Source organism: Siphateles boraxobius, unplaced genomic scaffold (genome assembly GCF_051911475.1).
Source record: "Siphateles boraxobius isolate OS27281-9 unplaced genomic scaffold, OSU_SipBor_1 41, whole genome shotgun sequence".
Lineage (NCBI taxonomy): Eukaryota > Metazoa > Chordata > Actinopteri > Cypriniformes > Leuciscidae > Siphateles > Siphateles boraxobius.
The window spans coordinates 34,417,951-34,436,360 of NW_027509042.1; the positions used below are offsets into that span (position 1 = coordinate 34,417,951).

The 18,410-nt window shown below is 39.3% G+C and overlaps 1 protein-coding gene across 4 annotated transcripts in view; it reads left to right on the top strand.

Moving 5' to 3' along the window:
- Nucleotides 1-18,410, top strand: part of agap1 (ArfGAP with GTPase domain, ankyrin repeat and PH domain 1) — a 241,979-nt gene that overhangs the window by 55,856 nt on the left and 167,713 nt on the right. The window contains exon 1 of one of the 4 annotated variants that reach the window (XM_077199203.1): nt 9,174-10,523. The exons of 2 other annotated variants lie outside the window; for them this stretch is intronic. In XM_077199203.1, the coding sequence (XP_077055318.1) occupies nt 9,275-10,523 (1,249 nt within the window). In that variant the 5' untranslated portion in view covers nt 9,174-9,274. Of the gene's footprint in view, nt 1-9,173; nt 10,524-18,410 lie in introns of those variants that run through there. One more of the 4 variants, XM_077199204.1, reaches the window with a different exon arrangement.

Below are 18,410 nucleotides of genomic sequence, written 5' to 3' on the forward strand. Positions count from 1 at the left end.
CTTTCGGTAAAGTATCCTTCAAATGTACTGTTATGAGCACTAGTTCCATGCTCACATCTTCCATGTCTTATATTTGTTGCTCTGATTTGACTTCTATGTACTCTTATTCATTCAACATAATACTTATCTCAATTAAATGTACTGAAATGAATGTATATGTGACACAAAAAGGCTGTTTATTATTTTGGCCGGTAAAAAATATGCTTGGCTGGTGGATTTTTTCATCTACCAGTCCCCGTGGCAGGTGAGCCAAAAAGTTAATTTCGGACCCTGTGTATATGTGGGTTTCCTTTTTACATATATTCAATTTTATATATAGAGAAAACGACAAATCTTAATTGCAGAGGCAAAAATTCAGTTTATAAGAAAACTTTTGTGAACATTTTTAGATAACTAAAATAATTGGACATTTTATATATTTATATTTAATATAGTTTTTATATATTTATATTTAATATTGTTTTTATATATTACTTATTATATGGTTTATTGTATAATCAATGTATTCATATATTGTATAATAATTGTTTCCTATCAACAAATGTAACATTTTATTATTTATGAAATACTATATTAATTATATTATTAAAATCATTTTTTTTTTTTGCAGAGATACATTTCAGATCATTTGAAGACTTGAAGATAATTTGAGATTTGACAAAGAAACTGATCTTTTTTGGGGGATTTAAGGAGCACATCTGCTTATTTTGCTGTTTCGTCACAGTTAGAAACATGTTCCATTACAAGATCAATCAAAACTGTTTTGTAATATCATATTTGCTAGCTGACAAGATCATATGTACATACAATCAAATTGAGTTTCACACTGGGTTAAAGCTACAATATGTATTTTTTTCACTAACCTCTTACAATAAAGGCGTATAGGTTGATGATGCATAAGCGGAATTATGGAACTTGTGGTCATGCTGATGGATCTAATGATGTTTATGGATTAGTGAATACATTTGATTTTTTAACATGACTGATATGAAGCAGGGCGCGATTGCAAATGAGAGACAGATCTCAGTGCCACACGCGAGTCCCGCAAATATAAAGGAATAAGGACATTTCATTCTACCAAACTACCCGCAAATGCTGAATTAATACTCACACATGTCAGTTTATTAGACGAATGAAACTTCTGAGCTAACCCAGCGCTGTTTCACTTGGTCTACACCCGGGCTATTCAATTGGCGGCCCCAGGGCCGGGTCCGGCCCCTGAAGGATTTTGTACTGGCCCTTTAGGCCTAATTTGCGGGTGGGAAATGTTTTGCTAAGGTTGATATTGTCCGCACCACTTTTGAAACATCTTGCGGCACAAATGTACCAATACAAATAAATTAAAAATCTCCAGTTAACTAGCAGAGCATTCGTTTCGTTTGTTTGTTAAATAAGAGGCTTTGAAATGTGTAGTTTTGGTTCAAAATGCTTGTTGCCGCTGCGATCAGTGGCGCGGATACGTGTTCAATCCGTTGTGGAGACTCTCTATATTCCAGGGCACTCAAGGGTCACGCATTGAGTGTGACAGTCACTCCTTTCGGTCTTTTGTCACGCACTCCCGCCACACATTGCATTTCTCACGCGGAACAACTATTTATAATATATTTAATATGCAGCATATGCAAATTTACATAAAACTAAAGTACACGCAAGTGTGGCGTCTGTCAAGTCGAAGTTTGTCATGGACATGGAGCTCTCGGCATCTCGAAAACGCCACGCTGATATTGATCCTCGTTTTAGTTCTCCTTTTGTCCCAAAGTCTGCTAGCCATGGTCCATAATGTTTGAACGAAACAACAACAGAGTGAGCGTGCTGCTAGACATAACGCAGTTATCCACGTCTGTCGCCATGGTTACTATGGAAGTACGAGCGGAAACCAAGGGGGTAATCCATCAGCCGGAAGTTGAAGCCTCGCGGGAGCCGCCATTGTTGCAGAACTTCACCTGATGTTAGCATTCCATTGACTCTCATTCATTTTGGCGTCACTTTGACCGTGAATAACTTTACATCTGAGGCGTCCAAAGACTTCATTTGTCCATTATTTATTTCTAAATAAACATGACAATGTATAAAAGGCTCCATTACTTTGTATCTTACGTTATGGCCCCGTAGAAGCCGTTTTTGTTAAAAACAGGCTAACGATTGCGTCATAACCACAATAGAGACATTACCGTATAGACAGGAGGAGAAGCTTGCAGGCAATCTTTTACTGTCTATGAAGCAATCGGGGGGACATAGAGGCATAAAGTCAAGGGAGAAGCCCATAGATAGAGAGTCCATAAAAACAACGGGACAACATATTTCAACAACGTTTTTGAGGAATTAGGTGATTCAGTCTTCTCCTTTGAAATCAATGGGGTCGCTGTGTCCATTTCTTTTACTGTCTATGGCGGAAACCAGGGATAACGCGGATATTACGTCATTGACAGGCGACAATGACCAGGGATGAGACATTATTTAAAATTGGAATTTCTCTGGAATTAAAAATCTTTGGGAACTTTTGAGTTATTGTAAGTACACAACTGCAGGAAATATATCACACTGTTGTAATAAAATATCCAAAAATCACTTGCACAATCTTACATACAGTATATTGTACCTTTAACCGGATCATCCTCACTTTTTAGGTAAGAGTTTCTGTAAACCTTCATCTGTTCCAAAGGGAAATCTGTCACTCAGGTTCTGTTCTTAACCTGATCATATGAAACACATGAAAGCATTCGCAATTATGAATCGTTTTTTTTTTTTTTACTTGTGGACTGCACTTTAGGTTCTATCAGTAAAGCGATGATATGTTTTCTCTTTCTCTCAAGTGTTTCTTTGTATGTAAAACAGGGATCAAGACATGGACCAGATACTTGTTCTCTCGCTCATTCCCATTGAGAGCTGTGATGCTTTTCCTTTTAAGCTTTAGCTAATAACATGCACCAGAGATTCTGTGCGGGCTGCACCTGTGAAGCTCTGTGGTCTGTATTCGGGATCTTACATGATGCAGGAGTGATGAAACCCGCCAATCATGGGGCCTGTCGACACCCTGCCACTGGAGCGCAGCAATAAACATGGCTCTTTTCCACCTGAGCCTTTTATCTCAGATGAAAGTCTCTCCCCTGTGAGTCTTGCCAACCCTTCCAAGTGCAGCAAATGGGCCAGAGAACACCTGCTAAAGTCACCATGTTTTTTTTTTTTTACATCCTTCACTGTTCCTTCCATCTCGATTTGTTTTTATATTCTTTCTGTCTGTCCACCCACCTTGCTCTGGGATCCTGTTTTCTCTCAGGCCTGAGCCTTCGTTGAAGGTTAAGTTGGCACTGGGCATCTACGTCATAGGTCTATCATAACTCAAATAAGAGTACACTTTTCAGTTCTACTGTTGTGGTTTGTTTTATGGGCTCCTTTTTAAACCGCTTCTGCTGTGTCAAAATATACAAAACGTTTCAATGCTATTTGTTTTGTAGGGTTATTAGATTAGATTATTATTATTAGATTATTATTTTTTTTTCATTTGTTGGTATTGGTTTATATTGTATATTGAAATATGTATAGTACCAATTTCACCTATTTACATTTCAAAAATACTATAAAAAATATTTTTTGGAATGAATTAAATTAAATTAATTAAGGATACATTAAATTGGTCAGTAAAGACTTATAACACATTACAAAAGATCATATTCAAATAAATGCTGTTCTTTTCTTAAAAGAATCCTGAAAAAAAAATTTTTTTTTTTAATCTCACATTTGTTTTTGTGAACACTATCGGATAGGTTTAGGGTCGGTTTGGTGTGGGTGGTACGCTATTTTCAAACATAATAGAGCATTAGCCTGTTAGCCCCTCTTACCAGATATATAATTCCAGAACTTCCACGATATGTATACACACAAACAGATTCATGCATCACGTGAAAATTGAAAACACTTTAGCTTCGAAAGTGTCGCGGAATGTTCAAATTCAATTTTTATTTATATAGCACATTTACAACAGCCACTAGGCTGACCAAAGTGCTTTACAGAACAACAAGATTAAAAGAAGATATTACATGCATAACAAAAAATAAAACCAAAAATAAGAGCAACATGGCTAAGATCGTGCAAGACATAACTTTATATATTTTTGCACAAATGTCACCATAGGCATGTTTTTCCAATGAGCTGGATTAAACACTGAAGTGTAATGGCTGCTTTGCCATCACAGGGAAAAATATATATTTTAAAGTTATTCTAAATTGTAGTAATATTTTACTGGATTTTTGATCAAATTGACCCTATACTTTTGAATGAGAGTATACCTTTGCCATCATCTAAAGCTCACTTAAAGTTAATTTTTAAAAGCACTAATTATTTAAAGTTTAACTTCGCCGATTTTCAACCCTCTTTGTATTGTTACAATGTCGGTATTATATGTAAATTAACAATGTTTACTCATTCTCTGTGTTATCTGAAGCTAGATATTCACGTTTGTTTGTCAAAGTGAGAAAAATACTTTTGATCGCCTCTGGCCTTTCGTGAAAAATACAGAATTAAACGCGCGGGGGTGGGGTTTCTACTTCTCTGTCCATCAAAACCTTTAAACCCACCCGGGTTTACAGAAGAAAGAAGCGTGCTACGATGCACAAAGTAGTTTTTCTGTACATATGTTATCGCTTTAAACTATGTGTATTCATGAATATCGTAGCAAAAGGTAGTTTTATTGATATGGCACTAAATTAGGGAAATGCCTAAATTCACTTAAAATCAGTATTGATTTTAGTTTTGACTTTTTAAGCTTGATTTTGAGTTACAGGCCCCTATCTTGCACCCAGCGCAATTGACTTTGTACATCAATGCATGTATCATTCCTATTTTGCACCCGACGCACAGCAGACTTTTCCCTCCAAAGACGCACGTCGGTAAATTAAAGCGGAGGCGTGTTCCGGCGCAAATGTTCCCTAGTGCTATTTGCAGTTTCAGAAAACAATTCCGCCACTGACCAGAAAAAACTTAGTCTAAAGTCAGTGGCGCGTTATTCAGATGCTAAGGGCGCATGCTTGGCCATTATGTAGCGTGCGCACAACGCGCATCCACTTTGCTTCTCTCATTTACACAGACGCAGCAGTTCCCATTTTTGCAAACCATACATAATTACAAGGAAAAATATTACCACACAAGGGAAATCATTGTGGTGTCCATGAAGATGTGAAAAAATAGGCATAAATCTAGCTTACACATTTACCCAAATTATTATATACTTGTTTAACGAAGGTAATTTGGGTGGGTTTCTCCCATCCCCATACAATGTCACTTCTCTGTCTTTTACGGCCCTGGAGAGAACGTCGGTCTTCTTGGCTGTGAACCGGTCCTGGCGTGCGTCTGGCAAAACCACCATCATAATAGCAATCCACCATGGAACAAGCGCGCCTGCTTTTAAAGGGAATGTGAGATGATGCTCTGATTGGTTTACTCATAGGTGTGGTTTGGGCGTAACGTGAAATAATGTAGCTACTTCAGACCAACCCAGTTTAGATCCGAGATCTGACCACAAAGTTCCTTGCGTTTTGCGTTTGATACTTGCGTTTCAGATCGTTAAAATGGGGCCCTTAGTGTTTTTATGATTAATTTATTTATTAAAATGGTCTAAACCATTTTATTGGTTATTCACCAGAATATGAAAGTAATGATTGGTTTAACATATTTTCCATGGCCAAAATTTTATCATTGTGCATCCCTAATTGAAATTTCACACATTTAATACTCTGTTTTTTTTATGGTGAATGGGAGATTTACTTGTGTAGTACATTTGAGGTCCAAGGCACTCTCAGAGCTCACTAAAACGGTGTGGGCTCTTTTGGCCTGCTGAGAAGACAGGTGGTTCTTCACGGAACATCCTCTTCAGACCAGGGATCTCGAAACATAATTTCATTAAAGCAGCTTTCATGGTCTGCACGGCAATTATCCGAATCCTGTGTTTTTCTTGGCCATGAATAAAAAATAAGAATGAGGAGGAAAAAAACAGACCCAGAATACTCTAGACAATGTTAGCTGTAGATAGCAAACTCTTTTTTTCCAATGTTCTACATTTGCAAGCATGATCTCTAATTGTTATCTTTAGGATATTACAGTTATTGAATTTGATGCAGTTGAATTATGCATGTTTTGAAGACGCGTTAGGCAAATTCTCAGTGTTAGTAACTATTGTAAGGCAAGCGGTGCTCCTTTTATTTCATGGCATACAGTGGGAAATCCTACACTGGAGAATTTTTCTGTAATCAGTCAAGCTCCTGGGTCGCCAGCGGTGCCACATGCCTTTCAAAATAACTGTACCTCATCGTATTTTTTATTCAACTGCATATGATAGTGATGATAGAAACATGCTTGATGTGAACCTCTGTTATATATTTCATATGTGCCTGCTTTATATTCCATTCTCTGTGTTCAAGTATTCAGGAGGTATGAAGTCATGCAGTCACATTGACGATAGAACACGTGAAGGGCGATGTTGCATCAAGAGCATATAAGTGTATACCTAGGCTTTTAAGTTTGCGTCTCTTTATGACAGTCCTGTGGATGTGATGAAAGGACGGGGCTTGTTTGAAGTCAGACTTATTGCATCGAGTTTATAATTTGCCTAAACTGATTTTCTATAGCCTCGCTAGTGCAGAGTTTTGAAGTCCTACGATCAGAGCAATATTGACGGAACTGGATCACATTGGTTGTGTGGGTCTATGTCGATGAAACTGACATGTCCTGTCGATATTCATTCATACATGCATTGACTTGAATACGCCTCTTTTGAGATCATGTTTTTCATTTCTGAAATAAAATTTTGTTATTTTTTGGAAAAGAAAAACATATTACAAAAAGCAAGTTTTAGAAAAGTATTTTGACACGTCTTTTATTATTATTTAAGAAGACTTTTATATTATATATTAATATTTAAGTGTGTCAACTTTAGTATTTGAAAACCTTTTGTCCGCTAAATGATAAATCATATGGTGGAACCAAAAAATGTGGTAAACAATAAATTATTTCATAATTTTTTGATTTATGTGCATCAAAGTCAATATGTTTTTTGAAAAAAGAAAAATGTGACCTTTTATGAAAAGACAAGTTATAGTAGTTGAGGTTGTAAAATGTCATATGGTGCAACTCCCAACAACATATTATAGTATGCATTTTTAACTTCTGTGTGTGTGTGTTTTGTGTGTATGTATGCATATATATATATATATATATATATATATATATATATATATATATATATATATATATATATATATATATGATTAGGATATCTACATTCACATTTATTTGAAATTGAAACTAATTCAGTCATTGGAATAATGTTAATTACTTTTATGTTTTGACAAAACAGGTTTCGTAACTTGTATATCTGTATCTTGTATTATTAAGATGAACAAAATTTGGTCTTTGGACAGGGGAGTAGATGAAGACTGCTAGAGTAGATGGAAGCGTCACAGAGGCACGTGGGGCTCCATTGCTGAGTTATGGGGAGGACAGGGGAGAGGTGATAGTGAGAAAAGCTGTACAGAATGGATCCTAATGAGCTGCTTCTAATCCGCCTAAATCTCTGTGAAGATTCCACAAATGTCAGGCCTGGATTGAAAGCGAAAGGAAGACGCAGGGATTTGAGCGGCGAGATAAGAGGGGTAATCTTCCACATCCACACCTCCCTCCTTAGAGAGAGAGTGGGGTGATGGAGAGGTGGCCCGAGGGCAGATGAAAGCGCTCCTTGACCTCAAGTGTGTTCTGACTGCTTATGAAACATGTGATTAGTCTATATATACTATTGTTTTATACCGTCACATCATACTATATGCATTGAGAGAATATATGGATTTTTTTTAGTATGTGGAAGTGCACTGAAAGTTTTAATAAATATATATATATATTCTAATTAAGTAAACCAAATAAATTATATAAATTAAAATGTTCCCACAAACCCTGATGCTTTTTTTTTACCCTAATTTAGTGCCATATCAATAAAACAACCTTTTGCTACGATATTCGTGAATACACAGTTTAAAGCGATAACATATGTACAGAAAAAGTACTTTGTGCATTGTAGCACGCTTCTTTCTTCTGTAAGCCCGGGTGGGTTTAAAGGTTTTGATGGACAGAGAAGTAGAACCCCCCCCCCCCCGCGCGTCCGCTAGATAACGCGGTGACCCGGAGTGGATCATCCAGCGCAGAAGATTCACTTCAAACTCATTACTGTTTTTCTTGACACACCAAAGCAAATACAAACGCTCGCATAGCAGTTAAATTTATATGAATCACAACTTTTTGTCTCATAAATGTTGTCTCTGAAAACATTTTTGCTTGCTGGATTTTAAGTAGACCTACCGTGTTTGATATGGCTCTCGTCGGGCACCAATAATAAACATTACAGGTAGCTAGATAATATTGGGTTAGATGAGTTTTTCGCATGCTGATTTAATGCATAATGATTGTATTTTATATTGATGTATTGCCTTTTCCCCGTATGACAATTAAATGATGCAAGTCGCATGTAACCGCGGCGCACTAGTGTGGAATGCGTTTTGGAGTAATCCGTTCCGGGTTTTCCTTCGTATCCACACAAATCATCCAGTTAGAACAGGAGTACACGGGGCTGATAGAGGAGAGAGACGGGTATGGATCCGTAGCTGTTTCGGCTCTCTGTCTCGTTTCCCGGGACTCTCGTTATGCGTGCTTCGGGTCGTGCTTGTTACATTTGAATGAGAGTAGGAACGCACCGCGGCGGGAAACAAAGGCGCGACCGGTCTTGTGTAAAGGGTGCAAGCTGGCTGCGCGGCGGGGGATGCACGGGCACAATAGGGAAGACCACACTCTTCTGCTTTAGGAGGACTGTGTTGCAATAACATTTCCCCTCAGACAGAGAAGCCTCGCAGCGGGTAGCAGGAATTTGTAGCCGGACTTTACTTTTCTGTGAACATTGATGACGGGCTTTGCATTGGACGTTTAGGTGACTTGACGGGGATCCTTTTTTGAAAGCGCAAGTAGTCAGAACGCACCTTTACAGCAAAGGAGCATTTATCTGGATTTTGTGCACACCACAGCGATTTTGTAAAAAACAACTTTTTCAACAGAGAGCTAAGATTATTATTATTGTTGTTGTTATTATTATTATTATTATTATTATTATTATTATTATTATTATTATTATTGTTATTATTATTATTATTATTATGTGCTCTGGTAATCACCAACTGTGGGTGGAATCACACTAGAAACGTATTTGACATTAATTCATTTATTTGGATTTGGTTTCTGAAGAATGTACTTACTTGATTCTAATTACCCGGAAAGGATGGAGCGGGGTACGCCACAAAGAAAAACCGTGTACCGGATATCTTTGACATTAGTGAAGAAAGAAAACCTGCAGGATGGCGGAGGCTCGGCGCACCGGCGGCTAGAGAACCCTAAAGTGAGTGCGTACCGGCGGGAGGGGGTCTCTGAGCCTCAGCGGAGCTCTGCTCTGGAAGAACTCAAAGAAGTGGAGGACGAGACAGACGATTTTTCTACGCACTCATACATGAGGAACTTCAGGACCTTTAGTACTGGACATCTTGAGTTGGGCAGGTTGAAAATCTCAAGGAGGGTGCAGCATTCACTTAAAGACAGAGAATTAAATGAAACGTGCATTCTGCCAGAAAATGGACAGAGGAAGGAAAATGGGGCACCAGTGCAGAAAAGGGCAGAAGATATAGCTGAAAGTGACAGATTGAAACGTGATGCAGAACGTGGAGAAATCTGCAGCACTACTGCTGGTAATGGAGAAAACACAGGCATTAGAAAAGTCCTCAAGACCTCCCGGAGCACAGAGGAGACTGTCATTACGTGGTTAGATGAGATGTCTGGTGAGGCGAAGGGTGACAGTACGGCCAAGGAGAGCTGCGTCTCCTCGTTGCTGGCTAAAGGGAATGGGAAGTCACCCAAGCCTGTGCCTCAAACCCCTCCGGCGAAGAAGCACCCAAGCCTGCTGCGGAGAAGTTTCAGCTTTCGCCACTGGACGGGTGGAGAGTTGATCCGCATACGGGCGCTCTCCAAAGAGAAGCACCACAGCAGCTCGGGCTGCATCGGCCGTAACGGAGAGGAGAGTCAGGCCCCATCCGGTGTGGTTCTGCAAAACATGACGTTCGCAGAGTCCTCTGAGAAGCGAAACACTTTGGATGTGGGTGAGGTTCTAAACAATACTGACTCTATGATGGAGCCGGGCCGCAGGGAAAGGATGAAGGGCAAGAATCGCACACTGGACAACAGTGATCTTCTCAAGATGTCGGATAAATCTTTGGTGGACAAGGAGGGATTTATCAGAGGGACGGGATCCCGTTCCAGCGGGCAGGAACGTAAACTTATCAGATTTTTCAGCGGTATCTTCTCAAAGCGAGATGGGACGTCCACGCCACTTAGCAGCCCCGGTAATCGAGCTCTCCGGAAGAACGGCCTGCTGGGAACTCAGCGCAGATCTGAAATGGGCTACTCGCAGTCCAGCAGTGAGAGTGTTAATGGATGCCAACCGGACGGTAATAGCTGTTTTTCTTCTTTCTGCCATTTTTTTCTAGTTAACATGTTATTATGCAGGAGGATGCTCTGTTTGCTGTTGTGGTCCTAGGACAGGCTAGTGGGATGCATGTTTGTTTTGGCCAGGAAGGTGATGTTTAGCTGGCACTTTGCAGGCCACCTGTGTTTGTGTTTCATTATGCTGCATGCTTGCAGCTTACTCTGAGATCTGGCAGCCTTGTTTGCAACCGTGATCCGTGAATGTAAAAAAACTCAGTTAGTGCTGTATCGGTTCTGTTAGCCTGCTCTGTTCATTTTGCTGGCAATGCACAATGTCAGAGTGACTGTTTCTCCCATTTGTCTTTTCTTTTTAATGGCTGGAGTTAATGTAAGGGGATTGCACTATTCACATGCACGCCTTCTCTGTTGTTCTGAAGGCATTATCTCACTCTCTGTGTTACTGGAGATAGAAGGCCACCACCCACTCCTGTCACTGATATGGTAATGTAGAGCTGCTGGTAGATATTGTGTCATATAGATTTTAATAAATTACCACACAATCTAATGTCTGTGAGGTGAACAGATCCTTCTGAAAGACAGATTGCCACTCTCTGTAAAACAGGCCTTTTGGTTAAGAGGTTTCAATCTTTTCATCCCTTAACATTAAGATCCCCTTGCAATGGTCCCGCTTCCTAAAATATAATTGCAGCTATGCAATTAAATTATAAAGACTGAATTATAGGCCTACAGTTGTTAACAGTCATACTATAAAGAAATTTTTTCCCCCAAAATTAAATAATTGACCATAGCAAATAATTATTTGGTGGTGAGTTGACTAACATTATTCTAATAGTGGTTTAGAAAAAAATACAGATTATCCTTAAAAAAATAATAATATAATCACATATTTCTTACCTGTTAAAAACTAGAGTTGTCAGTAGAATACTATTCTCATGATTTTGAAGTAAGTTAACTGATCTTAAGATTGTTACTTTGATAACCCCAAAACTACTGCAATATTTAAAACCTTATCATCTTTGTCATACTGTCAGTTTCTGTGGAGATTAATGAATGGTCAAACTTAGACGGGATATTAAAAGAAAAGGGTTTTGGACAATTCCTCTCTGTTTGTAAAGTATTACATTTTGAAATGTGTAAGATGATGCTGATGCAGGTATGAATTAAATTGGAAATTATTTTTTTACATTTGTGTCAGAGGAGGAGTTATTTCAGGAGAGTGTTAATGATCAGGTCAGCGCTAATGCCCGTAACACGGCATGTAGTAAAACCTTTAGTGTCTGTGGGGTGAGACAGCACCTTAGCTGATTAGCCGTATCCACATTCCTCACATTCCAGAGGCATTCCTGACTCTTTAGAAGAAATGCATTCTTGCCAATTAAATAATAATCTTACATTAGTACAGTGTCATGTTTCCTTTTAAATGAGCAGCTTTACCTAGAACTGTTCAATGAATGATGCACCAATCCATCAATTGTTGTTGGCTAATATTTATCTGAAGCATGTAATTCAGGGTTGATATTTTAAATGGCTTCATACAAAATGTATACATATGGAGGTAATGGATATTATGAATAATAACAACCATTTCAGTATGTTCTCATAACCCTGTGAATTATGTACCAATAATTATTCTCTTTAATTATAATGAAGTGAGTGGCCAGAATATTCTTTAAAGTTCTGTCTTCGAGAATCCAGATCAAATCTTTTGTTTTCCACTTAATCGGAATTACAGGTTTGGAATGACATAAGGGAACTAAGTAATGACAGTTCTAAAATTTTTGGGTGTTTCGGGGGGCTTACCAGCAATGCATGTTAATTGAAATAAGTTTATTTTACAGTATCACCTTTTTTGTGAAATTAGTTGATTGTTTGATTAGATTCCTATCATTAGATTTAACAAAAATCACAAAGTCAACATTTCTGATTGATTGCATTTGTAGAATGGTTTTCATTTTTGCTTTTATAGCAAAACTGTGACGCATTAGAACACACCTGCCTCCTTTGAGGTTTATTTTTAGTCAGTTGTTTGTTTCATGACTCAGCCTGTGTGGACGTAGCTCTGACGTTTCCTCGCCATGCAACCTTGGAGTCATCCGTTAATTTCAGTTCAGATAGCATTGCTGTGTTAGCTTGCAGCCGGATGGCGTATGACTTTCATTCATTTGGCTCTGGTGAGCAGGATGTGAGATTGCACTGCAATGTCAGCGTTATACAATCCTGGAGGGGATATTCCCTGATGGGTCCTGCATATGGATAAATTTATAGGCGACTGTTGCCCTCATACAACACTTACTGTCCTATAGCTTGAATGTACAGCGTTCAGTGATTCATAATGAGAGCAGAAATGCGTATTAATGAAGTAAAAGGGGCAGTTTTGGTTTTTATTGCAACTTTAAAGTTCCCCTGTAGTCAATAATTTTATTCCTTAACTCATCTTTGATCACCAAAATTACATAAAGTTTTTTGCTTGAAAAAAATTCTTCATGAATTAAGATAGCTTGAATGTGACTCTACACCCGTGCCTCATTTATTATATGCGTTTCTTTGAATACGCAAATTAGCCCCGGCTCCACTCACTCACACCAGCTCAGAGATCCAATCGTTGACGATCACACGTTGACGTGATTGGTTACAAAGTAGTTTGTGACGTTAAGAAACACCAGTGATTTCAAACCGTTTTTTTGAGACTGTCTTTGGTTCACTGCAGTTTTAAAGAGAAAATACTCAGCAATGGTGCTGAATTATGAATTTGCACATTAAAAACAGCACATAGACATATAAACAACATTAAAAACTTGATTTTCACCACAGGGGGACTTTAAGATGTCAAACCTCTGTTCACAGAACTCTTACTCGAATACTTATGAAAAGCAGAAGTTGTATTACCATCACTAGCCGCGTTTCCACTGTTGGGCCAGGGCCGGGGCAGGGCTAACAGCGAGCCGAGCCAGGCCACTGGCCTCGGGCCTCAAGCACCGGGCTTGGGTTTCCACTGCCGGGCCAGTAGTCCCGCAGCGCTGCCATAAACCCCGCCCTTAATACGCCTTCCTGGATCGCACGTCATACAACCCCACCCATTTCAGCGGGAATTATGAAGTTCATTCAGGCAGGACACATTAGCTTGCTAAAATCACACGACGATCGAGATGGAGAGGACCGTAGCGTCTGTTTGTTTGCTCTTTTTGGTATTTGCTTGGTGGAAGATGAGGCAGCCGAGCCAAGATAAGAAGATGGAGGTTCAGCGGCTACAACGCCGAAAGCTTATGTTGGCTGCAAGGAGAAAGAGAGCGATCCAACGACGTGCGATTCGGTTACAGCGAATGCAGAGTCGCCAGCAATGGATGGAAAATGGTAAATATTTTATTTTATAGTATAGTTAATTCGTATCTTGTAGTCGATGTGAGCATTAGGGCTGCAACAACGAATCGATTAAATCGATTAAAATCGATTATTAAAATAGTTGGCAAAGAATTTCATTATCGATTCGTTGTGTCGCGCGACTATCAATAAGTTGCGGAGATGTTTGAGTATAAAAAGATGTGTTCAGCGCGGAGCAGAGCTATGAGGCGCCGGACTGGACGCTGCGCGCGAGAGAGACCGGGTGTGTCAGCGCGCGAGCAACAGTGTGCGAAAGATACCGAGTGTGTCTGCGCGCGAGAGATACCGAGTGTGTCAGCGCGCGAGCGACAGTGTGCAAAAGATACCGAGTGTGTCTGCGCGCGCGAGAGAGACCGAGTGTGTCAGCGCGCGAGCAACAGTGTGCAAAAGATACCGAGTGTGTCTGCGCGCGAGAGAGACCGAGTGTGTCCGAGCATTATTAAATTGGTACATAGGAATGTAATTATTAAGAGGCATGGAAGTTCGATAAATGGACAACAATAAATAAAACCAATTAAATTTTTACCACTGAATTAGCAGACTGTGATATCAATCAGATAGACAGAAGATGAAAACACTTTCTTGTCTGTCCCAAGTACCACTACAAGAGGAATATTTTTTCCACAATTTGCAGCACTGAATTTTTCATTCTAAATGACTCCGAGAAACTTCACTATATGCTCCGAATGGATGAGCTGCAAAATAAGCCTTACACACCATATGAGGTAGTCAATCCATTGTATATATTTTATATACATTGTATTTATAATTAATATTAGGATAGACTAGAGATATTATCTTCTGTTGTAATTATTATTGTTGCTATTATTATTACCTATTATCCGACTGCACGAGACTTGTCTTTTGTGTGCATGTGTTTGTCAAATAATGTCAAACATTTTGTTAGATTACAACATATTTGACAAAAAACAAAACAACACACAAGTTTGTGAGTGTGTGCGTCTGTGAGTGTGAGTTTGTGAGTGTGTGCGTCTGTGAGTGTGTGCGTCTGTGAGTGTGTGCGTCTGTGAGTGTGTGCATCTGTGAGTGTGTGCGTCTGTGAGTGTGTGCGTCTGTGAGTGTGTGCATCTGTGAGTGTGAGAGTCTGTGAGTGTGAGAGTTTGAGTGTGTGCGTCTGTGAGTGTGAGTTTGTGAGTGTGTGCGTCTGTGAGTGTTAGAGTTTGTGAGTGTGTGTGTCTAATTGTGAGAGTCTGTGAGTGTGAGAGTCTGTGAGTGTGAGAGTCTGTGAGTGTGAGAGTCTGTGAGTGTGAGAGTCTGTGAGTGTGAGAGTCTGTGAGTGTGAGAGTCTGTGAGTGTGAGAGTCTGTGAGTGTGAGAGTCTGTGAGTGTGAGAGTCTGTGAGTGTGAGAGTCTGTGAGTGTGAGAGTCTGTGAGTGTGAGAGTCTGTGAGTGTGTGCGTCTGTGAGTGTGAGAGTCTGAGTGTGTGCGTCTGTGAGTGTGAGAGTCTGTGAGTGTGTGCATCTGTGAGTGTGAGAGTCTGTGAGTGTGAGAGTTTGAGTGTGTGCGTCTGTGAGTGTGAGTTTGTAAGTGTGTGCGTCTGTGAGTGTTAGAGTTTGTGAGTGTGTGTGTCTGTGAGTGTGAGAGTCTGTGAGTGTGTGCGTCTGTGAGTGTGAGAGTTTGTGAACGTGTGCGTCTGTGAGTGTGAGAGTTTGTGATTGTGTGCGTCTGTGAGTGTGAGACTTTGTGAGTGTGTGCGTCTGTGAGTGTGAGAGTCTGTGAGTGTGAGAGTTTGTGAGTGTGTGTGTCTGTGAGTGTGAGTGTCTGTGAGTGTGAGAGTCTGTGAGTGTGTGCGTCTGTGAGTGTGAGAGTTTGTGAACGTGTGCGTTTGTGATTGTGTGCGTCTGTGAGTGTGAGACTTTGTGAGTGTGTGCGTCTGTGAGTGTAGTGTAGAGAGCAAGTTCTGATGTTCAAACAAATCATTTTAAAATCAAATTATTTATTGTTCTAACAGCTCAGGTCCCTTTTTACAAAAATATACATCTTTTTGTTCACTATTTTAAAAAAGCCTATATATTTGGCAGATGTAAAGCATACATGTGTATGTTTTTTGTGTTAGTCCATTTTTTATTATTATTATTATTACTTTAACAGCTCAGGGATGTTCAAGGAGTGACCTGTTTGTGCACTTTCGCACTGTGAATTTGCACTGTCAGTTCTGTTTTTGAATAAAGGGTTGGAAAGTAATGCTTTTTTTCCTTCAGTTTTTTTAATCCGATTAATCGATTAATCGAAAAAATAATCGACAGATTAATCGATTATTAAAATAATAGTTAGTTGCAGCCCTAGTGAGCATAACTTCAAATCATATTGCACGGAGTTGTTTTTATGAGCTTTTCACTAACTTTACTATCTGATGAAAAGAGACAAATATTTTGCTAGCTTATCATATCTTGCTTGCTATATTAATAAAAATAAAGTTAGGTGTTAACTGTCATTGTATTATTCGATTAATACATCTATTTATACCCATGATTATGAATATATGCATTTACATTTCGCATAATTAGGGGTTATGTTAGAAGTAATGTTTACAGTACCACTTTGCAAGAAAGTAAAGTATGTAATGTATGGGTTAACATGAACGAAACATTAGCAATACATTTGTTACTGTATTTGTTTATCTTTGTTAACGCTAGATTTAAAAAAAATCAGCTGTTGGTTTGTTAGTTTGTTCACAGTGCGTTAACTGATTGTAACAATTAAAACATTGGCGTGTAATGTATTAATAAATGGGTTAGCAAATATTTATAAATGCTGTGTACGTGCATCCTCGTTTCTGCACACGCCGTCAAATTGACGTTGTACTCTTTCTTCTGCCCAAATGCTCAGAAGAGCTCTGGTATCCTCGACAGACCAGTACAGGCGATTCTCCATTTCGAGCAGGGATAATTTTGTGCGATATAAAAAAGTGAAATGTGCGTCTTGCCGCAGACCATACCTTTCCCTAACACCGATAAACTCCGCCTTTTACCTTGACCACGCCTCTAGCCCGAGCTGGCCTGCTTTGGCCCAAGGTATTTGACGGGCCAGAAATCCTGGCCCCTGGCCCCAAGTAAGCCCCACTCAAGCACCGGAAGTGACCGTGGGAACGCGACTGGCCCTGGCACGCACTAGCACGGCTCGGCCTTGGCCCGGCAGTGGTAACGCGGCTATTGATGCTCCCATGTTGAAGTGGTTAGAGGAAGAAATGGACTCCAGTTTTTTTACATTGAGTCATTTGGTGTTTAAATGGAACTCGCTCTCAGTTTCCTCTGAAACGGTGTGATCATTAGGGTGTCCATTTCAGTGTTCTGCTCAGGTATTCACTGTTGGTAGAGTGAATAATAATTTATGTTATTAGATTTGTATAATATGGGATGACTGGAGGGTCTAAACTGTGTATATCTGCCCCACCCTCAACATGAGCCATCTATTGGTGTCAGGTATGAGTGGGTGGGGTTGTGCGTGTGTGTGACCTACATCTACAGCCATGCAGAAGTAATGCCGGTTGCATGTGGAACTGTGACATGCTGGATGTGATAAGAGCATAGCTGGAGCTTCTCATGGGACTAGTGTCTGACAGTGGAATGGAAACAGACTGTCTTATACACTCACTCATAGACAGAAGTTGGAACGTCTTTTTTCAGACAGTCACTGTCTGACTGAGTCAGACACTGCTCTGATTAAAAAAAAAAAGTGTTTAAATATTGTATGAATATTCACTTTTATATTCTATATTCTACACAGAAAGGGTTTTTGCATTTAAAAATGGGGCAGTGGAATAAAAAGAAAATGCAAAGTCTTGAGACAAGTTGAACTACTCTTGACTGCATTCTAACATCGCAGTGCTCATTCGCAAGATGATGCGAAAGATGTGAGACATGAGCGCAAAAGTCAAAGAGGTCCGTAAGGCATTTTTGCTTATAAAAACAGAAAAGAGCTTGCTTTGTGAACATCTCTTTATTCTGTTGATATCTTAATGCCTCATACATTCTCACACACAAAAAATACTTTTGTGTAAGGATGGGAATCATAAGGAATGTAATGATTCTGATTCTTTAATGGATCCATTAATTTTTTTTTAGAGATGTATATAAATGCAATTTGTATTACATGTAATGCCCTCAGCAGTCATTCATGATTTTAACAGAGCAGATATAACAAAGAAGAAATCAATTTAATCAATCAGTTCTTGCAAAATAGGTTTGCATTTAAAAGAACAGTTTCGAAATAGAACTTCATTCGGGAATCAGACTTTAATGTTTGCAATGCATGTTTTTGATTCCTGTTCACACCAACACATGTTGTTTGGTGTGAAAATCCTGTATGGAAGAAAGTAAGTCAAACAATATTTAGGCTACACGTTTTGATCAGCTATTCAGATTGCATTGCATTGACGGCATGTGAATGTTTGTGTTGGTCTGAACAGATACATTCAAATGAAAATGTTCATCGCACTGAACAATCCTTTTGGTGTGAACAGGCCTTAATAGTCATTTGTTCAAGAATTGG